Source organism: Puntigrus tetrazona, chromosome 21, assembly GCF_018831695.1.
Source record: "Puntigrus tetrazona isolate hp1 chromosome 21, ASM1883169v1, whole genome shotgun sequence".
NCBI classification, from domain to species: Eukaryota; Metazoa; Chordata; class Actinopteri; order Cypriniformes; family Cyprinidae; genus Puntigrus; species Puntigrus tetrazona.
This window is the reverse complement of record NC_056719.1, coordinates 4,578,193-4,601,435: the sequence shown is the minus strand read 5'-3', so window position 1 is coordinate 4,601,435 and position 23,243 is coordinate 4,578,193. Positions and strand designations below refer to the sequence as shown.

Genomic DNA, 23,243 nt, shown 5'->3' with positions numbered 1-23,243 from the left:
AAAATAAAGAGATTTGTATGCAGGTTCTGAGCTATCAGATACGTGAAGAAGTAAAAACTAAAAGTAAAAACTGTTATTGTCTTAGGACAACTTTTTTGATCCACTTCAAATGTTGACTACTGCATGCTAAACAATCTGTAAAATCAGTTTTGTAGCACTTAATTTTTAAAATGTAAAATTCTTTAGCTACTGGAAACCTCATTACCGATCTTCAATCTCCAAATCTGGCCAGTATATCAGCCCTACTCTCCTCACTCTCTGCTTATATCAGCCTCTGGAATTAGGTTGAGAGCCATAAAATCCACCGCTATAAAATAGGTAAAACAAATAAAAGCTGATTTGCCAAGAAAATAAACTAAAGGCACATTTCAGAACATGCTTGAAAAGATTGATCTGCTGACTTGTGATTTTTTTATGCCTTATATTTTCATTTTGGGATGTGTCAAGTGGGCCCACGTAAACATGTACTTTTCATTTCAATTGATTTGTTACATTATTATATTATGTTATAATTCTTTAAAATTATAGCTCCCAATAGGCATGCAAGGTCTTGGCTACTTGGGTGGGGAGTGGATCGGGGTTCTTTTAACTGCCTGGGCTGCTGTGAGACAAATTGCTACAAATTGTGAATTTTCCATTTTAGAGGATTACAAAGAGGCCCCATTGAGCCGCTCTCCACGGCACACACACTAGAGCAGCAGGAAACCAGAGCAAAGCTTAATGAACAATGAAGCTGGGAATTATCTGAGTGACAGCCAGCGTCTTTTCAGCATGAGATCTCAGGAAAACTCTTAAGACACTGATACTCTTTAAGAAGGAAGGTGCCGCTTAGTGCAACAAAGTTTGGGAGAATTTGTTTCTTTCTTTATTAAAAAATAAATAAATAAAATCTAAAATAATTTACTCAATAAAATAATCAGTTTTTATAATAAACTTGCATATTATTATTTAATTATTATTCAGTTATTAAAGAATTTAGTGTCTTTCAGTTGCACTTTTAATGTGGTTTCTCAGTTAAGCTCCAGTTCTAAAACAGTAAATAAACTAATAACTTACCACGCAACCGAAATCCTGATTTATGAACCAGCTCCGGTCTGATTTTTCAAACATGTTTGTGCTTTGGTCCAGAGAAGGTTAATATTTACTCTCACAGTTGTCCCACGGGCCTTCAAGACCTGGCCTTGCTTGAGAACAGACACAACTTGTGTTGTCTGCAAGTGAGAGGTGAGAGAGAGGCAAGACCCAGGAGAGCTTGATTTATGGCCGCGCTCCCCAGAAAGCAGTCTTTTATGTACCTAATCCTGCCTGGGAAAGTTGGTATACATGATAGAAAGTTGTCAGTTCCACGCAGATAGGGTGAGCAAAACAAGGCTCAAACTGTTCTTTTTTCCTCCTTGTCAATTTGCTCCCGGGCTATAATGCTATTTTCCCATGCTCGCCAAGGCCCTGTCGTTTGTTTAGCAATGTCGCAATTGGGTGTTAATGCCTCTTTAGTTATGTCACCCCTGTCTGTTGAGGAGCAGGAGAGGCGCCTCGGCGTTTCTTCTCTCAATCCTGGGCTGTTTCAGCGAGGGGGAATTAAGACAGTGTTACTGTGAGGTCAGAAAGCGACAGCGCAAGGAATCTAATGCTTTTTACACCGTGACAGGGATGAATCTGATGTGTCCCGTGTGGCAGCTGCTCTTGTAAATAGCCCACATCAAGACACTTAGCCTATTATTATTGCGTTCGCAATAATGACAGAACGACTGTGCATCATCCCTGTGCGTATTACATGGCTGCAAATTCAGTAATTAAACACGCGGAGATGTGGAAATATTATTTTGAGTTAAGCTATTTTATAGTTTTATCTGTGATATTTTACAGAGGTTCCACTAAAGCTGACAAACGTTTAATTGAAAGGTACAAAACAATTTGACTATTAACAAGACAACCACTACAACAATATTTTGAGTAAAATTAAAGGGATAGTTCACCCAATAATGACAATTTCGTCATCATTTACTCACCATCAAGTTGTGAGCTTATATCTTCTGTTAAACGCAAAATAAAATATTTTAAAGAACGTTGGTAACCGAACAGTTCCTGGTGGTCGAGGGAAAAAAATACTATGGAATCACTGGGGACCGAAATATTGTACGAAATTTAAGTTTGGAACAACATGAGGGTGATTAAATTATGGCAAAAAATGCATCTCAATTAATATTTTAGGCTTCTGAGGTCATTTTAACCACAATCCATAACTGAGGTGTAACTGCTGCGCTTATATGAAATTAACTGAAGCAGTTTGGTATAGAATCAGACATTATTAGTACATTTTACAATTATAAAAATATGTCAAGTAAATTTTGAAGTACAATTTTATTGTTAAACGTATGCCAGAAATGTTGTTATTCTTTACAACTTTGAACATTTTATGTGTATTTAATATTTAGAGCGTATTACCTAAAATATAAGAGAATGCAGGCATCTGATGATCTCAATCTCATCAGAAAAGATTTTGTATGATTTGCAGGGAAATGTACAATTTTCCACCACAAACCTAAACACTGTAAATTTATCTGACTAAATTAGCGACTAATTTTCCTCAAATAGTTTTGAATTACCTTTACAAGCCAAGAATGGTGATATTAAGAACCACGTAAAAAGTGAATATTCATAAACCAAGTCCCGAGTTCAGTCACTGAAAATGTCTCTAAATTATGGTGTATCAAGACCGGGAACGTTCATATATAATCTATGCCTTTTGTTAGCTCAGAGGCTTGACACGGCCTTTCGAATCTAAACTTTTGACCCCTGGCCACCGTGGTACAGCTGATGGTGTTTGAGGAGAACGTAATGGGGCTCATTTCAGATGGAATCATCCCAAGTGTAAACAATGATTCTGATGCCTCATCCAGATTCTCCTCACACACTTAGATGAAGGAGATCCTGGCCTCATTACTGCAGCAAGTGAGACGATCATGTCCAGAGCCAGAGGGACTTGACGTTTTGCCCTCTTCCGCGAGGAGAACTTCTTACCATTGTCTTTAATACAGAAGTCATCCAGCCAATATTTTGTCAATGGCGCATTAAATAACTAATTGACATGATGATGGACGTCTAAACACGTTGTGTTGAGAAAAGCATGTATAATCATTTCTCAGTATGTTTCCCAGATTGTTGAATTATCTTCAAGTGGTGTGAAGGACAAAAACCAAGTAGCTGTGTATTTATCTGTTTCGATTTTATTCGCAAAAAGCAACGCACATGCATGAACCTCTTCAATCTAAACTGTGTTTTTCCTCAAATGTCTTTCTTTTGGCCTCTTCAGAATTGTCTGTTCGACCTTGCAATCTCCATTGCAAACCAGCAGTGTCTATTTCAGCAAGAAGCCACGGTTTGTGTTTGTTTTATTGACTGGCCACAGACCAGAGTTGTACCTCCTTGGAGTTAAATGGGTTTTCATTTTTTATTGGCAGGCCACTGACAGAGGTGTTTTATTGAAGCTCTTTAGAGTTTAACAGCTCGGGGCATCAGTGTGTGCTAAAGAGATGCCTATAAAATCAAACAAAATGAAATAAAATAAAAGTGAGATGAGAAACACCTCAAACTTAATGGGAAGTAAAAAATTAGAACCATTAACCTCAGGTGATTAAACGGTAGCAATGGCCTGTTTAGTTTTATCCCCTTGAGCATCATGTTTGTCTCATGTAGATCTCAGTGGTTTCTGATGTACACTTTTGCTACCATTCAGAAAAAGAATTCTGAATGTTCTCCAAAATGTCCATTTTTTTTCCATATTTAATATTCCAAAAAAAAGCAACATTGAAAATATTATAGAAAATTTATTTTTGAAAGATTTTGAATCATTTTGAAACAAGTCGACACAGTAAAAAAAAAAAAAAAAAAAAAAAAAACGTTAGATGGACCTGCGACTAAAACATTTAAGAAAAACATCCCATGAATTATTTGCAAATAAATGTTTTGAGGACATTACGACTGAACAGATAACATTGAACGAATGTTCTATTAATGTTACTGGAACAACGTTCTGCGAATTCTGGAAAAGCATTTATCTAAAAAGGTTATTGACCACACTAATCTGGATAGGATTTAAGTGCACAAAACATAAATTTTTAGCTTTCGAGAAGAGCATTTATATACTGCTCCCAATATTCAGTGACAGCAATAGTGACAAATATCTCTATGAAAAATAAAGAGGCTCGAATAGGATCACAGCCTGCTGAACTTGAGGTCCCGTCATTATTGATTATGGAAATATGCCTGACTGTGACCTAGGGATTTTATGAGCCTTAAGCATTGATTAAATACACACCAAAACATCTTTGGCAGTAAAATCATGAGTCCATTCAATTAGCGGCCCCTGTCTTAAATTCTTCCTCTTTAAAAGCATTTCATTCTTTTATGTATTTACTCCATTGTCCAAATATTAAATTAAGCTCGGGCCATACTGATGGTGAATGACCTTATGTGGAACATTTGACCTCCGACTTTTGACAGAGGGGATCGTCTGGGGCTCTGGTCATGTGGTGGATCAGAGGGAAGAGGTCAGAGCAATGCACTTAAGTTTTTCTCTGCCCATGGTCCTCCATCCTTTTGCATGAGGCTACAGCCTTAGATTTGGCATTCAGATCAATAGATTCTCAAAGATTGACTTCATAAGTAGGTCATAAGAAGCATTTTAGATATTAGCGCCGGTCAGCAAGAGGCTGCACAGAGTTCATGCTCTGGTCTCTTACTTAAGCTCTCGCCCTAGCAATAAAACTGAGAAACATATACATGAATCATCTAAATTCAATAGGCAGAAGGAGAAAGAAAAGGCTGGATAATAGTCTCCTCCGATAGATGATAGACAGTTAAACAACTGAGTGTTTGAATTAAACTCTTTATTTCTTAGGGGTTTTTTGGTCTTCTTTTTTCCTTTGCTTTGTTGATTTGTTTGTTTGGGATTTGTTTTGATATTTTATTTATTTATTTATTATTTTGTGTTGTTGAACTGACTTTTTAATTACACTACTTTTATTTGTTTGTGTTTATGTTTTTTTTTTTTTTTACATCTTCTTTTGCCCAATGTTTTTGCTTTTTATTTAAGCCTGTTTTTGAGTTACAATATTTTTATTTGTTCGTTTGGGGTATTGTTTTATTTATTTTTGAGGGCTTATTGTTTTTTTTTTTTTTGATTTGTTTCTTTTTGTGTGTGTGTTAAACTAAAATGTTAAACTATTTCATTTGTTTGGTTTGGTTTAGTTTTTTTGCTTTGATTTTTATCTTTGCTTTGATATGTAACTGATTTATTTGTTTTGTTTAGCTTTTTACATTTGCTTTGATGATTTTTTTTCGTTTTGTTTTTTTTTGTTTGTTTGTTTTGTTTCATTTTTTGTTTGTTTGTTTTGTTTTTGTTTTGTTTTTTTGCTTTGCCGTGCTGTGCTTGGATTTGCTTTTCTTCATTTTTTTTTATGGTTGTTATTGGTTCGGTTTATGGGCGGATTTTTGTCTCACATTTCTAAACAGATTTCAAACGTAAATTGCTGCCCGGTGTAGTTTTCGTTACTAACCTCAAACCTTAACCTGTTTCAAATAAAAATAACACTAACATCATCGTTTCAGCAGGCTGTATGTTTGCTGCAGGAGTTGCCACATCTGGATCGTTGCAACGAGAACACATCGCTGCATCATGACTCAATCTAGTGTACGTATCGCTTTAAACCGCTAGCTAAAAAATATGAAAAAATGATAAAAAGATACGCCCGAGCTCATCAATGAAATCCACGCTGCGAGTTGGTTTAAAATTCCATATTTCAAGAAGCGAGCGCGCGGGTGCAGAAGATACCACCCCAGAGCTGCGGGATAATATCATTTCCATGTTCACTTTTTCATCATTTTTCATCAGACCCAATATTTAATGCTGTTAGCCAGAACGCACCGGCGGTCACAATGAAAAGCTTGTCAATGGCCGCATGTGTCAGACACACAGCCGCTATTGAGTGAGCTGTCTCTGTAATGGAGTGACGAGTCTGGGGAGAGACACCCCTGAAACACATTTGGGTAATATGCCAGGGCAGTTCCTGTTTATCATGTGATTCATTCACGGACGGCCGCGGTACATTATGTACATAATTCACTGCTTACATTTGTCAAAACACGGGTTTGTATGAGAGCTAATGATCCGCGTTAAATTAATGACACCATAAAGGAGAAAATCCACTGTTCGCGCAGGCATGACAGGATCCACTGGCCCTGCTAAAGCATTAAACTTATAAGGGGGTAATCAGGCCCCGAAAACGCCACATCCCGCCAAACACAACACGGCAAAAGGCGTGGAGCATCCTACCGTACCACGCGCGGATCATAACGCGTTTTCAGGCCGCGTTTTATACGGCTTTCCACGGAGGCTAAACAAAATTATCAATAAATAATAATAATAATAAATTATGTGCATTGATTATATGAGGAATGCATATTCTATCTATCCAAAAAATTAAATATATAAAATATTGTTTGGTAGTTGTAAGTTTATAAGTGCTTTTATTATATTTATAATTTATGCCTAAAATAACAATATATATATATATATATATATATATATATATATATATATATATATATATATATATATATATATATATACATCAATGTGTATATAATATGATCTATTATCTTTATTTTTCAAAAATTATCTATAACAGATCAACAGAAAATGCAGTAACTGCAATTTATCGTTATATTTATTATTATTATGTTCAATATATTCTCTTATTTATGTCTTATTTGCTTATCTGTGCTGCATATTTTCTGTATACATCATTCAGAAACGTCTATCGGCCTACACACGCTCTTGATCCAATGTTTGGAGCTGGACGACACTTGCTTGGCTTTGTCTCTGTGTCCTCCAATAGCAGGAAGTACACTATCAGCTGATTCCCGCTCTACCCATAATCCTCTCTCTCTCTCTCTCTCTCTCTCTCTCTCTCTCTCTCTCTCTCTCTCTCTTGCTCAATGTCACTATTGCTGAACGATACGAGACGTGACGGAGCTTCTCCACTACTTTAATTTCATTAAAAGATATAATACATTCAGGGTGCACTTTATCACCTTTTTATTGTCTTTTTAATTCATCGCACTGGTCCTCTTTGTGTCGGCCATAACTTTTCTCCCGGCGAGCGACGGCTACGCATCTTGCCACACAATACAGCCCTAAATGCATGTATAATAAGGCTTTGATTTCAGTGGCACGCTGGGTCTCCTCAGCCAGCCAGGGAGAAATCTATTACTCCACTGCCATTTTCCTAAGTGTTTGTACCCTACCATGACCCTGCTACTTTATCTGTTGGTTTTTATTTTCAGAGTGCATGCTGTCCATATGTTACTCTAATAGTTGCTATAATTCTTGGCCAATAGGGCTCATGTTTTATTGGGAGTGAGTTAAAAAAAAAAAGAAGACAAAAAAGAAAAAAAGACGAGGCAAGAATGCATTTTAATAAAAAACCTCTTTAGCAATACACTAATGGGCTGACATTGATGTATTTGCATAGAGATGAATTATACAAGCCCGGCTTGACGTGACTTTTAAAATATGATTGAGGAGGTTATTATTGCCGCACTATGCTACGTGTTAGCAGGTTATTTTAGCATGGCTAGTGCTAATAAAACGCAGGACTCAGGACTTGGCCGATGAGGGCAGTTTATTCATGGCCTGAGCCGTCTATTGAAGGTGCTCATTTTGCCATTATTCCCCCCTCCAGACCCCCGCCGCCATAAGCATTAAACAAAATGCCAACAGCTTGCTTTATGGTTTTCGAACAAGATTACATGCATCACGGTTTCCACGGAAATATCAACCAGCAGATCAGCATGCGAAAATGATTTCTGACAGATCATGCAACGGCTAGAGTTACGACCGCTGAAAATTCAGCTTTGGAATAAAATAAGTTTTATAACACATTAAAAGGGAAAACGGCTATTTCTAATTCTAACAAAATATCCGTTTAACAACTTTGGACGAGACTCGAAAGCATTGCAAATCTTAAACGCGCGATATTATACGCGAGACGCTGAATAATGTACGTAGAAATGAAGTTGCATGAATCAAAACCCACAGTCCTTCCGTCAGATTCGTTTAAATGTGCTTATCTTGGCTTGTTTGCCACCATCTGATTGCGAATCCAGATTTGTTTGTAAGCCACTGCAACTCGAGGCTTTGACAGATTATGAGAACATCATTAGACAAGATTACAGGAGATTATAAACACTAGAGTGTGTTCGTACCACCCAGGATGCCCCCCGAAAACTGAGAACAACACAAACACACTCAAAAGACCACGCATCGACCTCAAACCCAAACCTCTACCATCACCTGCATCTCTACGAGAGCAATGATTAACCAGACGGTTCATCTGCTTTTAAATGCTCTTAAATATAACCAAGCTGCTTTATTATGGACACGGTGTAATCGTAAGGGTAGAATCAAAAGGCGAAATAAGACAAAATCTTTCATGCATTGAAAATATCGCAGGAAGCTCATTGCCCTGTGACAAGCACCCGGGGTATTCATAATAGGGGATCCCAAGGTGCTCTTTATCAGGACTCTCCAAATGGCTGGGAAAGAGATAAGGCCTGAGGCGCATGTAAACCAGGGTTCATTCTCTACGCCCGCAGCCTCTCGTGACACAGTCTTGTATGTAATCTCTTGTAGTACACGTTCAACTGAGAGCACATCAATGGGGTTCTTTATCCAAAACACACAGTTATCAGCGCATTAGTCACATCACTAAATGTCAAATGACATTTTACCAAGCGCCACGGATGAAGATGTGCGGAGAGAAACGCACGGGTACCGTAGTACAGATGGGATGGGGTTTGGGGTTTTTTTGCGTAGAATCGAGAAATGTAAACTGGCTCACATTCGGTTAATGCAGCCGGGATTTTCATTTTAATTTAAAAGAACGCACTCCACCGGAGGTTGAACTGCAAAAACAGGGGGAGGAATGTACTGCAATTTAGAGAAATTCGGAACAGGTAATGCATTCTGGGAAAAGTACCACCCTGGTCCACAAAAGTTCAACTTAACACACATATATGGGTGCAGTTTCTTCTATTTATCCTTTTTGGTTGTTTGTTTAAATATCAAAACTTTCGAAGGGATATATTAGTTCAAATGAAAAATCTCCAGTTAATTCAGTTCATTTTAATTATACTCTTTTACATTCCAATTCAAACTACAATTCTGCATCGAGATTTTAATTTTCTTTAACATAATATATGTGTGTGTGCTGTGTATATTTATTATATATTATATATATTATATATATATATATATATATATATATATATATATATATATATATATATATATATATATATATATATATATATATTTACATGTATACTTTAAACTCATATCATTTATTTTATATGTAAATGTATTTAATATATAAACATTTGTCTTGAATACATGCATGCATATGTACGTAATAAATATAAACAGTACATTGTGCATATATATGTAAACAAAAACTTTCATTTTTTTGTGATTAATCACGATTAATTGATGCCCACCACTAATGATTTTTTTTCAAATTTCTATTCATTTTAATTCTACTTCCTTGCATTCGATTTCAAACGACAATTCCGCATCTTGTTTGAAGCTCAATACAATTTGCAGTTGTATGAATTCACATGAATTGTAATCTAATTTAATAATATCCTTACATTCAAATCGCAATTTTGCTCCCTGAAATAAAATGTTCAGGGGGGGCGGTTAATTTTTTTTAATATTATTATTATTCAACGTCCAGTTCCGTGAATTCATTTATACTCATATTTATGTTTTTACTCAGCATCCTTACATTCAAGCAACAGCTCTGCATCCCGCCTGCAGCTCAAATTAAATCCGTCAATTCAAAAGGCATTTCTGATTTGCGGCCTAAAAACCGGTGATAAGATCCGGATATGCACGTCTTCTCGGGTTCGAGGCTGTGGAAAGCGACTGCTATCCCTCAACTAATTAACCTCGCTTCCAACAAGTGTCTGATGGGAGAGCGGCGGTGACCCGGGATCATGTGGCCAGCTGCAGCCCCAGCACCGTTCCTGGAGCACTACATCAGCAGGCACTCAGCAGATGCTAAGATATCTCCCTGGAGGAACACACGCCATGTTCACCACACCTGGACCACGCTGACGGATCATAACTCTACCCAGATCAGGAGCAGAACCAGGTCTTTCCTGCATACCATTGGTCCACCCGCCATGCCTCCTCATATGGCTCACATACTCATATGCAAATATCTGAGCTGAAAACCTGCCATAAAAATGTATAACGAAGTTAAAATCGAGTAGTTATTGTTTAATTAGGAATCGGTTTAGCTGTGTCAGTCAAGCCCCGTTCATACTTACCATTAAAATATACAAAATCATTATTTTGCGAATAAATATGGGCGTGTAGAAAATCATTCCCCAATTTCGGCATTGTTAGTCAGTTCTTATTTCACGATGTCCTCGTTGGAAATGGCTTTGTACAGTAAGAGCTAATGAGCATATTCATGGATGTATTTTAATGCGAAGCAATCAGAGATTAATTATTGCAGATGAGAGTTCATTAAGCTCTCACTCAACAGTAATTTGATACCTTATTGACATCAGGTCGCTGGCCTACACATGTAGCCAAATAAAGATAGATTCATTAGAGTTTGACACGCTGGAAATCTTCGGTCGACGCAGCGAAAACAATATCCATGGTTTTGTAGAAACTGAAGAACGGCTACGGAAAGCAGGAAACATATACGAGGTTTTCGGGATTGAAAACGTTCTCAGATTTGCGTTTATTAAATTGGAAAGAGAAAAAATATTGGGGGAATTGGGGAAATGGAAAAGCTCGGACGGTTGGGGGGGAAATCGGACAACATCGAACATGCGCTGTTTCGCTTTATTTTTATTGATACAGCCAGCCTAACGTTGAGTAGTTTTAAATTGGTCACGCTTAAATGTTTTGGCTTTTTCGATCAGGCAAGCTGAAACAGCCTTGTTCTCAGGTGTGATCATTTACACGTTACGCTTGTAAATAAAATTATTTAACCGTTTAATTCGCGCAAAACATCTCGTTCGGAAAAACTGCTAATATGCCTCTCTCTTTTTTTTTTTAAATCTCAGAACAGTGACAGTTTTGCAAAATCAAGCGTGCACGTGCTTTTAAATCACGCGTGTTTATTTGATTTATTTTTTTAAATTAAAAGTTATTCATTCGGTCTAAAATATTGCGTTTCAAACTCGATTTATTCTGAGCACACATCCAAGTGCACGAGGCAGATTAAGTCGGTCACTTTCGTCGATTCGATAACGTGCAAAACGCTAAAGCGGCTAAAGGCTTTCCTCGTGCGTGTCTGTAAATTATTTTCTCTTTTTTTTTTAAACATAAATATTTTGTTCATTTGGCAGCCATGGCCCCTAATGTTGTAAGCGAATCCAAGCTGTGCGTCAAAATCGAAATAAATTAATTTTAAAAAAAGAAAGTGCGTACAAATTATATTTAGAATTAACTGGATGTACGTCTGCAGTGATAAATGTAAGGTAATAGATAATGCTGCATCTCTTCCAAAAAAAAGTGGCTCATTTGGGCTGAGTAACCTGTGGAGAGGCACAGGACCTGTTGTCTTTCAAGAACACCAGCTCAAAACATTTTCTGACAGTACAACTATTCAATGCCGCATCATTTCACCTTATAAATTAAACATTTCTGTTGGTTTGTCGAGAACAAATCGGTCGAGTGATTTCCAATTTCCAAAAAACATGGTCGATCTAATCAGGCGAATCAGCTGACTTATATAGCTGTGACGCGGTCAGCCGAAGACCGCCAAAAAAACATTTCTAGTTTCCCTTTCCCGCCACTGTGCGCGACGGGACGGTCCTTTCGTCGACGTTTTCTCTATGATCAAAAAACTGTAGCGAAACTTTAGCACATTAATGCGCAAAGTAACGGCGGTCTTTAATAACTATAAGCTATTCGGTAAAATGCGTGTTCACGCCAAGCAATAAAGGAGAGCACGATTATTCAGTTAATGAAATTAAAATGCGTAAATGTGCTGCGGCTGTTCAAAACGAATAAATAATAATAGGCTAAGCGTTGCCACGACGACTCTTTAACGACAACTTCTCATTAGTTTCGAAACGAATCGATGAATCGTCAGCAAGCGTTTCTATTAACGCTCGAAAAGGGCGTTCACAAAATATCATTCCAATTAACAATAACAAAAAGAAAAGTATCCCATATGTTTAACATTTTATTAAATAAAAGTGCAATACACACGAACCTGCAGGGCGCATTTTGCAGGATTCAAACACTGTTACAAACTTAAAATATCATAAATTAATCATGGAGGAAAAAAAAAAATGAAAGAAACATCCTAACATCGGGAGACGAACACTATGCATTATATTACAAATATATGGTTAGGTGTTTGTTTGTTTATTTACACGTGTTATGGCCAGATCAATCTTTTGACCGAGCCTCAATTCGGGCTGTCGTTTAGATGTCTTTTACCATTAGTGGTACATTCTGAAAATTATTTCCATTGTTGATTATTTTTGAGAATCAGAGGGCTGAGGCAACTTACACCCATAGAAAAAAAAAATAAAATAAAATAATAACTCGGGGTGATCAGCACCTAGGCCTGCACAAATTAATGAAACGAAAATGCAAATCACAAAGCTTAAACCCCTCCCAAAAAAAAAAATTAAACCGAAGCGAAATGAACGAATTCTGCCATGTTTGCTATTCAAAATATTTTACACATAAATATTCACAGTAATATAATTCCTATGCGATACAACTCACGTCGTTAATTTACAAAAAAGTACCGTTGTCTTTACGTCGAAACGTGTCTTGTCGCAGACACCGATGCACGCTCGGCTCCACCAATAGTGCATATTCCTCTGATTCGCATCCTTCCTCTCAAACCAGAGCTCGGACTCGGTGGAAAAAACAGCAGCCTACATTATATTTTGACACTTCTCGAAGAACCGGACGGACCGTTCGCCGTTTCCGTTTTACGAGCTCTCGTTTTCCGACGTGTGAATGATAAGAGCCGAGTTCGGTTTGTGTTTTTTCAGCAGCTGCGTTATTTTCTCATCGTCCGAGTTTGGGTCCAGGGGTTTGTTGTAGTCGTCGTCGTCGTCTTCGTTTTCCGAAGCCCCTTTCAGCCTCTCGGTCTCCGAATCTTGTTTCTTCTTCGCCGAGGCCATTTCGGCCGCGTGCCGTTTTCTCCATTTTGTTCTTCGGTTTTGAAACCACACCTTTTAGGATGAAAAGGAGAATTATTCGCACAGAAATAGCGATTCGTCTCCGTCAAAAAGCAGGCATGCCAAATGGGAATTGTAGTCATGAAAATGTCGCTCAGGAGCATTAAACAATGTCCAGCAAATCGGATTTTCCCCGTCTAACTTGACAGGCTATAAAAACAACTGGAAGAGATGGCTCTTCAAACATCTAATATAAGCACTTTAAAATAAAATACTGAAACATGTTTCGAATATTTCAACAAATGAATATAGGACACGTTTCGGTGGCTTTTAAACTGCAATTCAATTGTTTCTCTTGCAATAATAATAATAATAATAATAATAATAATAATAATAATAATACAATTGCGGTGCGTTAATGCTTTAAATAAAAATGATATTAGGTCTATTTGACACTAGGTCGTTTCATTAGGCTAAATCTAAATTATTTGCTCTAGATAAATAAATGATATAGACTAAATTTTGTATATATATATATATATATATATATATATATATATATATATATATATATATATATATATATATATAGCAAGGTTTGAATGACCACGTTTATGTACTGGGCCGATACCACATCTAATTCTCTTTTTACGTTTCATGGATTAATGATAATAAACAATCGAGTCAGTCAAGGTTTTTTCTTGTCATACATGAACTATTAGGACTGTCTTACCTTGACCTGGCTCTCTGTCATTCCTAAAGAGTAGGCCAGCCGCGCTCTCTCGGGTCCAGCTAAATATTTCGTTTGCTCAAATGTTTTTTCCAGGGCAAAAATTTGCTGCCCGGAAAACGTTGGTCGCGTGTGTTTCCTTTTCCCATCCTTGTCCAGGAGCACCGAGTTTTGATCTGTCAGGGACGAGATAAAAAAATATGTCACCGTTATCATTTACACCACGTTAAACGCGTGCTCGTTGAAAATATTTGGGATCGCTAACAGGTTTCGAAAAAAAAAAAGTTAACCGCGCACTTACGTGGGGAACAAGCAAATCTGGCGTCTCTCCAGTGCGGGCTTTGCATAACTCCAGGCCAGAATATAGGGGTTCTGCCTGGAAGGTCCGTCAGGGGTTTCGGATAACGAGCCACCGCCACGGCCGCGGCGCTGGGGCTGAAATACAGCCCTGGAGGCGGCGGAGGACTCAGGCTGCTGAAGCGGGGCAGTCCTGACAAGATTCCAGCGGGAGAAGACGCCGCCGCCGCTCCGGTGACCACCGCGGGTCGACTGAGGATGTCGTTTATTCCGTGAGGTGTGGCGATCGAGCACTGGGGCGATCCGAGGACCGAGAGTCCGGTGGATGTTTTGATCCCCGGGGACGAGACCGGGATACCGCCTGGATTCGGAGAGGTAGCTGTCGGCGAAGTGGAGGATGCTGGTCCGGTGGAAGATAACGGGTATGCTGGGTAAAGTGGTGTCTTCATTTCGGTCATGCTGTGTAAAGCAGCCAGAGGTGGGGTATTGAGTAGGAAAGCGCTCTGGCGAGACCCGTCCATTTGCCCCACAGCTAACATTACCAAGAAACTTCAACTTCAACTAAATATTGCGCAAGAAGCAAGACGATGGAGACCAGCGCCAAACGTAAAAACAAACGCGAAACAGTGAATAAGAGAGAGAGAGAGAGGAAGGAGGGGGAAAAACCAAACAAAAACACTCAAGCCTTTAGAAAAAAAGGTTATTTTCTCTAAAAAATCCCAATCAGTTGCACCGAAGCTTCATACCCATCTCCTCTGGCAAAATCCATTCCCTTCTTTCAGTTCTTGCATGATACGACAGAGCGGCGTCCTTTCAACGAGAGCGTTTTTGAAATCTATAAATAAAAAGAGAGTCTTTCTGGGTAGTTCACATGAAGATCTGGAAGATAATAAAACATTTTCATCAACCTGCCGTCTTTTGCTGCAAAAAGTCAAAACTTTGAGAGCGTGCCTGGGAAAGTGGAGGGGCTCGGCGCGACGCGATTGGCTGAGGCCGGCGGTGACGTGGCCCGTGTCAGATGAGTGTCTGAACTGAATTTAGGAGTCTGTCCTCATTGGTTCTCATTTGCACATTAAAAGAGCTGCCATCCGACCAGCTATTAAATACAAAAAGGAGACAAAATCAATCTAGTCAATTTGAGATCTATTTCTTAAATAAAGGGACATCTGCATGCGTGCCGGTCATGTGAGGCAGTGGGATATCTTACGAGCTTAAAAGTCTCTGTGGACAGGGCTTAAACACTCCGCAGATAAATCGCGGAACAATCACTGAACGATGAAGCTTGAATAAACACTATCGTTTTACTTCAACTTCTAGCTGTGAGGTGAATGTGACTCCGACACTTTTTTTTTCAAATGTATCAGTTTTGAATCATTTAAATTCTGTCTGAATAAACGAAACATTAGAAACTCACAGCTGCGGGCTTTAAACTTCTGTTTCTACCGCTGTATTCATACCAGCGACAGGAGGCTATCTACATACAGTCCATCAAGAAATGAATGTGGACTAACAAATTTACAAAACACAATCACTGTAATTCATTAAAAGAGGCTGCTTTGTAGTGTGTAGTGTATAGTGTATATATATATATATATATATATATATATATATATATATATATATATATATATATATTATATATATATTATATATATATATATATATATATATATATATATATATATATATATATATATATATATATATATATATATATATCTGAAAAAATTAAATGGTAACTGTTTTGTTTTTTTCTCCTGTAATAAACCCAATGATGCCAAAAGCAAAATGCAACGTGTTGCAGCATCTAGTGGTCAAAAAGTGAAATTACATATAATAAGATGTGGGCACCAATGGCTCCTGTTGCATTAACATTGTGTATATATATATATATATATATATATATATATATATATATATATATATGTGTGTGTGTGTATATATATACAATGTTAATGCAACAGGAGCCATTGGCCACACACAGGTGCTGGTCATATAATTAAAATATCATCAAAAGTTGATTTCACTAATTCCATTCAAAAGTGAGACTTGTATATTATATTCATTCATTACACGGACTGATATAATTCTTTTAATTTTGATGATTATAGCTGACAACTAACGAAAAGCCCAAATTCAGTATCTCAGAAAATTTGAACATTGTGAAAACGTTTAATATTGAAGACACCTGGTGCCACACTGTGATCAGCTAATTAACTCAAAACACCTGCGAAGGCCTTTAAATGGTCTCTCGGTCTAGTTCTGTAGGCTGCACGATCGTGGGGAACACGGCTGACTTGACAGATGTCCAAAAGACCACCACTGACACCTTGCACAAGGAGGGCAAGACACAAAAGGTCATTTTCAAAAGAGGCTGGCTGTTCACAGAGCTCTGCGTCCAAGCACATTAATAGAGAGGCGAAGGGAAGGAAAAGATGTGGTAGAAAAAAAGTGTACAAGCAATAGGGATAACCGCACCCTGGAGAAGATTGTGAAACAAAACCCATTCAAAAATGTGGGGGAGATTCACAGAGTGGACTGAAGCTTAAGAACCATGGTATCCCTGTTCTTAATCGGCCAGCAAACTCACCCGACCTTAACCCCATAGAAACTGTATGGGGTATTGTGAAGAGGAAGATGCGATTATGCCAGATCCAACAACGCTGAAGGCTACTATCAGAGCAGCCCGGGCTCTCATAACAGAGCTCCAGGCCATGCTGCATCGCTGCAGTTATTCAGGCAAAAGGAGCTCCAACTAAGTTGAGTGCTGTACATGTTCACACTTTCAGTTCCCCAGGATTTCTATTAATCACCTTTGTATTGGTCTTAATATTTACATTTTCTCAGATACTGATTTTGGGCTTTTCATTAGTTGTCAGTTATCAAGATTAAAATAAACATTTGAAATATCAGTATGTGTGAAACGAATACGGACGTTTCGCTTTTTGAAGGGAATTAGTGAAAAACTTGTGTACAAAAATATACTGTAGCTGTAAATCTAATTTTATTTTGATTAGGTAAAAAAAAAAAATTACAGCTTACAGACCCATTTAAAATTACATGTATTTACCAAGTTATGGGGACCAAATGTACCCAAGCATAGGAACACCAGTACATTTTGACCTAGTGGGGACTTTTTTTTGGGTCCCCATGAAAAAACAAGCTCATCAACCAGACAGAATTTAATTTTTGAATCTAAAACGTCAGTTTCAGGGTTGTATAGGACAATCAGTCTGTACAGTATAAAAACCATTACACCCATGGAGAGTCCCCATAAAACATGGAAACAATGTGCATGCACATACCATACAAGCAAAATTAAGAGTTACTAAATAAAACGCTATTAATATTGTAAATTTAAACTAACAAGCTCCTGACTATAAATGAACCCAGAAATATGCACGAAAACAACGTGCCAGACGAGCAGGTTGTGTTATATTGCCCTCTACTGGTGAACATCTCCCATTATTATCAGTCCATCCCTGGACAGTTTTTAACATTTAAACTGGATCAAAGCCTTTCAAAGTCATCCTGAAACCAAAACACCCATTCCTACCCTAGGACAACCTTTGATCCACTTCAAAATGTGGATTGCATACAGTTTATATGGATTTGTGTTTTATATGCCTGATTGGTAGACTTCACTGTGCACAATCTCAACATTTGATTGAACAAGATTGAATAATTTAATTCGGAAAAACAATTTAATTCATAAATTAGGCTCCTTTTAGGAACATTAACTCAAGCATTTTCAAAAGACCAAAATAGGTTTAAAAAAAAAAAAAAAAAAAAAAAAAAAAACCCCAAACACAATCTTGGTGTCATCTTTAAGCCATTACATCCACCAATAAAGCACAAAAAGAACAGAGTCAGTTTGTAGTACGAATGTTGGACTTTATTTACATTTTACTCCCGAGCCATAAGTTTCTGCTTCTTCAGTTTCTTCTGAGAAACCTGTGGTGGGGGACAGACAATCGGTTAAACAGTTACCAGGTCTAGTCCTCACATTTAACAAACAGATGCTCAATAAGATTCCTTTCATTAATCCAAAGGTGTCCTAAGCGGTCATCACTACAGCCACTCACACAATTTGTATTTTAAAATGTAACTGATCGTCAGTGAACATACCTTTTTCTTCTGAGAAACCTCCTCCTCTGGTTTGGGAACGATCTGCTCCTTCTCAGTGAGGATCATTTCGATGTGGCATGGGGAGCTCATGTAAGGGTTGATGCGTCCGTGGGCACGGTACGTACGCCTGCGCATCTTTGGGGCCTTGTTTACCTGGATGTGCTCAATCACCAGAGAGTCCACATCCAAACCCTAACAAGATCAAGAAGAGGGATGAAACAGCCCTAGTGAAAGCTGCGTTCAGGTGAGCCGAAATGTCCAAATCATACAGATTTTAATTCTAAAGGTTTACCGTCATGGTTCATACAATCTTACCTTGAGCTCAGCATTACTTTCTGCGTTCTTCAGCATGTGGAGCAGGAACTCGGCACTTTTCTTGGGCCAACGTCCCTGAGTCCAGTTATGCTGCTTAGCCTAAAAACAGAAAAAAAAAAAAAAACAAGTTCTCAAGTGCTCTTCATTATTTCATACTATACTTTAAAAGCAACATGTTAAGATTTATTGATTGACGGTTCAGAGTGGGTAAGTTAGACTCAATTTCTTAAGTGTCAGTAACTGCTCATCTGGGGGAAGGAAAAAAAATATTTCTGATGGATCATTTGACATGACTAGAGTAACAAGCTACATTAATACTCAAATTGTTCAAAATACTCAAAACAGTGTTAAAATTGTAGCTCAATAAATCTGAATATTCCTGCAATACTACAATTAAACAAGCATGGGACTTGACCAAACCCAAACTTTTGAACTTGTAGACTAATTTTTCAGGGTCAATTCCAAAAGGTATTGCAAAATGGTCATTACAGCAACATGGAGCAGCATTAAAACAGGACAAACCTCACCTGAGCGCAGCGGCCAACACCACCATTGTAACGACGGAAGGGAACACACTGTTGCTTCACGATAACATCCTTCAGGTACTTGTTAGCCTTACGGATGTGCATGCCTTTGATGGCCTGGGCGGTCTCACGGGTGTTCTGAGGACCACATTAAAAGAAAACGCTTAACCGGTAACCAAATAAACCAGCCCACGTCACCCTCTCAAGCTAGAAACACGGCCACTCAGAAATACGCAACTTATTTGTTTTCATGAATGCATCAAAAGTGTCCTAAGTTGGTCATCATTGCAGCCATCTGCTAAATGTGATCACACCGATACAGAGTGCAACTATCAATTAAACAAAGGGGTAGGAATACTAACGTTTAGAGAAAAAAAAGCATCAGTATGTTGAAGCAGGTCTTCAACCCTGCTCCTGGGGACCCACTTTCCTGCAAAGTTTATTTTGTTACTGCTATTTTCAAGCAGTCTAAAGGAGCATGATTAGGTGCTTCAGGTGCGTTTGAAACTCTGCAGAACAGTGGGCCCTTAGGAAGTGTTGAATACCTGTGTTAAAAGATGACAATCAAGTCAACTTCAATAAAACATTTTCACTCACTATACATGTTTAAAGCTTACTTTGGTAAACATTAATGGATTAATAACTTCGAATGAATTTGAGGCGTGTTTACCTTCAGGAGGACATAAAGATAAAACATAAGTTTCAAAAACCTTCTAAAGTGAAGAATCTTTGTTGGGACAAAAATACACTATTTGCACTCTGTTCGGGGCGCAATAACGAGCTGTCAGCAGTATAACTTACCTTAAAGTGAACACGGAGGTTGGAGCCCCTCGACTTGCATGCTGTTGAACAGTGTCACAATTACTAAGCAAGTTCAATACAGAGCAATCTTAAACAGCAGTTTAAAGCAGCTGCCAACTCACATTTAGTCGGGTTCTCTGGGTCGAGCGAGTAGCGGACCATTTTCAGAGATCTAGAGAGAGTCAGAAAACGACATAGGAAGCTTAGACATAACGTAGGAGAAAGTAACCAAGTAAACACTACAGTTGAGAGCCTACTTCACCTCACGAGCTAGAAACATGGCTGCTCAGAAAAAACGCAACATTTATTTCGTATCATGAATTCATCAAAAGTGTCCTAAGTCAGTCATCATCGCAGCCATGTCGTACATTTGTAAGCTATATGCTAAACTTCTAACTACAAAAGGTTATATAGTGCAAACATCAGCTTAAAATAAATAAGATTCTTCACATGTAGATAACGTTCACCTAAAGACGGGTGATTGTGCAATGCCTACATTAGAAAATGGCAGAGCACAGGCGACAACCCATCTAGCAAAAAAACCCATTAGGAATTAAACTTTACCGGTCATATTCTCTGAGAACGTCAAATACAAACTAAGTAAACATGTAGTTGTATCATTTGGACATTAAAACCCGCGATGATGGCGATACAAAAGGGATTATTTTGAACATCGCCGCGGTGTGATTGTAAACGGCACTTACGTTCTCAGGCCGCGGAAGGGAAGAGGAAGCGAAGGGCATTCTGGGAGATCAAATCCGTTCTCGCTTCTTCGTTGAACGCCGTCTCCTGGAACGTGCGCTTTGATAAATTAGCAGCGCCGCCCTGTGGATCAGCCAATTGACTGCAGGTGAAAGAGATCAAGGCACGATCATAAAAATACCGGCAACAGAGCTCTTCAGATAATATAATTTAAACTAAATGACCACATTTAAAGGGGCCTTTGACTCGGAGTGCTAGGGAATAATGTACGGTAAAAATGTGTAAAAAAAAATAAATTAAATTACGATAGTAAATTACGAAAACTAATGAAACATCTATACTTATACTATACTCATATATTTACTTCTATTCATATGAATTATTAAGAATATTTTACAGTATAGTTTTTTTTACAGTCCTTACACTTGAACAACATAAAGCTTCCTTTTACAAAAAAACATATGGCTGGCTTTAGAAAGCTAATTAGAATTAGCATGGCATGAAAAAAACATACATGACTAATATTATTGAAAAAAGTCAATTAATGTAGTTTATAATTAATCAGAAAAACGTCTATAATAGGAATCTATGACAAAAAACAATTTTATTATTAATAATAAATAATAATTAAATAATAATAATAAATAACTGATTATTTACGTTAAACCGATTTACTCAACCATACATAATCTTTCACATTAGAAATGGTAAAATAAAGCTTTCAGCGCTAGAGGGCACCACAGGACAAACATTACAAAAAGTGGAATCCGAGTGGATTTTTAAAACTTCTGCTTCAGTTTATAAAGGCTTTAAAACTAATCTCAAATTTCAGATCTTAGACTTAGACTTCTATGCTGTGAAGTATGTGTTTGTGTCCGGTTGACAATAAAGTTGTACTGCATTTATTTACCACTTTACCACATCTAAGAGCGTTAGAGCATCAAAACTAATATGTATTTCATCACTGATGAATTCAGCGATCCATTACGACAAATAAAACCCTTCTAAGTGAGATGCCGGACTACAGGTCTGTGACTAACAGGCCTGTAACCGTACAAAAACGGGCAGAAATGTGTATCGTGATGAAACGACCGATTGTGACAAGTAACAGCTCGGACAATGAGACTATGCAGCAGCGACCCCATAGCATCAGTCAAAGCGTTCATTTGGCAGAAAACACTGGGCGGGAATTCAGAAAACCTTTATGAGGCTTGCAGCCAGACTCAAAAACTCAATACCGCACGTTTCCTGTCAAGAGAAATAATGTCGCTCACTTTTTCCCCCCAGTTTGTAAAAAGCTCCTGAAGTGAATGCTGCACCAGTCAGACGCCCATCTTTACTTCCTTTGTTTCTATCTTTTGTTCTTGGACGTGAACAGGCGCAGGTAGACGCTGTAGAACCTCACGGCGCTCCCGTTAAGACGCTTGTGGTTTTTTTGTGTGTGTGTTTTTTTGCTGACTCTCACCTGCACGGAGGTAGCAAGCACAGATAGTTTCGGAGCCTCCGACCGGCTCCCCGGTATCGAACCGGTTCTCTCGTATCCTGCTCGGAAATCTGCTGAAGCTCACATGCGGGTTAAATTACGACGCCCCTTGAGAACAGCTTCAGGATGATGTTAGCGCTGCGCCCGGTCGACGCGCGCCCAGCGTTACATTACAGCAGATTTGTTAGCCTTGCACGGCCTTGTTCAGCGCGACAACAATATATCGATCCGATAAACCTGTAGACCTCTGTTATTAAGCCTTTCGTGTGCTGAGCTCATCGGATATCTGATTTTTCTCTACTATAAATATAGCGTTTTGCTACTTATTGGGGCGTCTGAATGTTGTCGACGCTGCATTAGTTTCTGCTCGGTCATATCCTCGCGGTACCTCGTCCTACTCGCTCAAGCATTTTTTCTGACACGCTCCTGTTGTTAAATAGAAAACCTCGGTATATTTCCAGAGAAACCTTAATCTAATTCATTTGTCTTTGTCAGGCTGGAGCTTCTAAGAATTGCACAATCTATTCTAATCACATCTCCAGATATATCTTGAGCGATTTTCCATCGCATTGATGGCGCTTTATTTTGCTGATTGAATTTAGGCCAGATCTGAAAGGTCCTGGGATAACTCTCCAGTTCAGGGCATCCCAGGTTGGACTGATCATATGGCCTGTTCTTGAACTTCTTGTTCACCTGTCAAACTGTGATAGGAAAAAAAATCCTGTAGCCTGTTATTCCAAGTTAATAAAGTCAGTAAATTTACAAAATAAATGTAATCAAGTACTGAGTTTAGCAATTAACCAAACCTCCCAGCAGGATTTAGTTACTATAAAGTGAAATATGTTTGCTTATTTCTTTTTACAGAATACAGTCATATATTTGGATATGTGTGCAAAAAAAAGAGAATGCTATTATTGTTCACTAAAAGTGTTATCTATATGTAGAATAATATATAACATTTAATTAATATAAAATATAAAAATATAAAACATAATTACATTTATATATATATTTAATGTATTAATATATA

The 23,243-nt window shown here is 38.1% G+C and overlaps 2 protein-coding genes and 3 non-coding genes across 6 annotated transcripts; all 5 read right to left on the bottom strand.

Moving 5' to 3' along the window:
* Nucleotides 1-12,977: 12,977 nt before the first annotated feature.
* On the bottom strand, nt 12,978-15,546 carry nkx6.1 (NK6 homeobox 1). Of its 2 annotated transcripts, XM_043221811.1 has the most exons (4): nt 15,007-15,546; nt 14,265-14,719; nt 13,967-14,139; nt 12,978-13,287 (listed from the first exon to the last, which is right to left on the bottom strand). In XM_043221811.1, the coding sequence occupies exons 1-4, from the start codon at nt 15,027-15,029 to the stop codon at nt 13,042-13,044; spliced, it is 897 nt and encodes a 298-aa protein (XP_043077746.1). In that variant the 5' UTR covers nt 15,030-15,546; the 3' UTR covers nt 12,978-13,041. The 2 variants fall into 2 exon arrangements, with proteins under 2 accessions (XP_043077746.1, XP_043077745.1); XM_043221810.1 differs by having other exon boundaries at nt 14,265-15,546.
* A 2,587-nt stretch (nt 15,547-18,133) lies between these two features.
* Nucleotides 18,134-20,802, bottom strand: rpl17 (ribosomal protein L17). Its single transcript, XM_043221560.1, has 7 exons — nt 20,733-20,802; nt 20,151-20,200; nt 20,029-20,069; nt 19,231-19,365; nt 18,704-18,802; nt 18,389-18,580; nt 18,134-18,214 (listed from the first exon to the last, which is right to left on the bottom strand). The coding sequence occupies exons 2-7, from the start codon at nt 20,188-20,190 to the stop codon at nt 18,167-18,169; spliced, it is 555 nt and encodes a 184-aa protein (XP_043077495.1). The 5' UTR covers nt 20,191-20,200; nt 20,733-20,802; the 3' UTR covers nt 18,134-18,166.
* On the bottom strand, nt 18,279-18,337 carry LOC122327011. The gene has a single exon (XR_006247545.1). It is a non-coding gene; the product is annotated as a small nucleolar RNA SNORD58 (small nucleolar RNA).
* On the bottom strand, nt 19,446-19,518 carry LOC122327008. Its single transcript, XR_006247542.1, has one exon. It is a non-coding gene; the product is annotated as a small nucleolar RNA SNORD58 (small nucleolar RNA).
* On the bottom strand, nt 20,310-20,385 carry LOC122327010. Its single transcript, XR_006247544.1, has one exon. It is a non-coding gene; the product is annotated as a small nucleolar RNA SNORD58 (small nucleolar RNA).
* Nucleotides 20,803-23,243: the final 2,441 nt, after the last annotated feature.

Excerpts from the sequence above, each read along its gene's own strand:
- nkx6.1 (XM_043221810.1), bottom strand. The coding sequence starts at position 14,799 with ATGTTAGCTGTGGGGCAAATGGACGGGTCTCGCCAGAGCGCTTTCCTA. Across the intron at positions 14,140-14,264 it reads CAGATTTGCTTGTTCCCCAC|ATCAAAACTCGGTGCTCCTG; the intron begins GTAAGTGCGCGG and ends CGTCCCTGACAG. Across the intron at positions 13,288-13,966 it reads TGACAGAGAGCCAGGTCAAG|GTGTGGTTTCAAAACCGAAG; the intron begins GTAAGACAGTCC and ends TCATCCTAAAAG.
- rpl17 (XM_043221560.1), bottom strand. The coding sequence starts at position 20,190 with ATGGTCCGCTACTCGCTCGACCCAGAGAACCCGACTAAAT. Across the intron at positions 20,070-20,150 it reads CCCAGAGAACCCGACTAAAT|CATGCAAGTCGAGGGGCTCC; the intron begins GTGAGTTGGCAG and ends ACTGTTCAACAG. Across the intron at positions 19,366-20,028 it reads ACCTCCGTGTTCACTTTAAG|AACACCCGTGAGACCGCCCA; the intron begins GTAAGTTATACT and ends TGTGGTCCTCAG.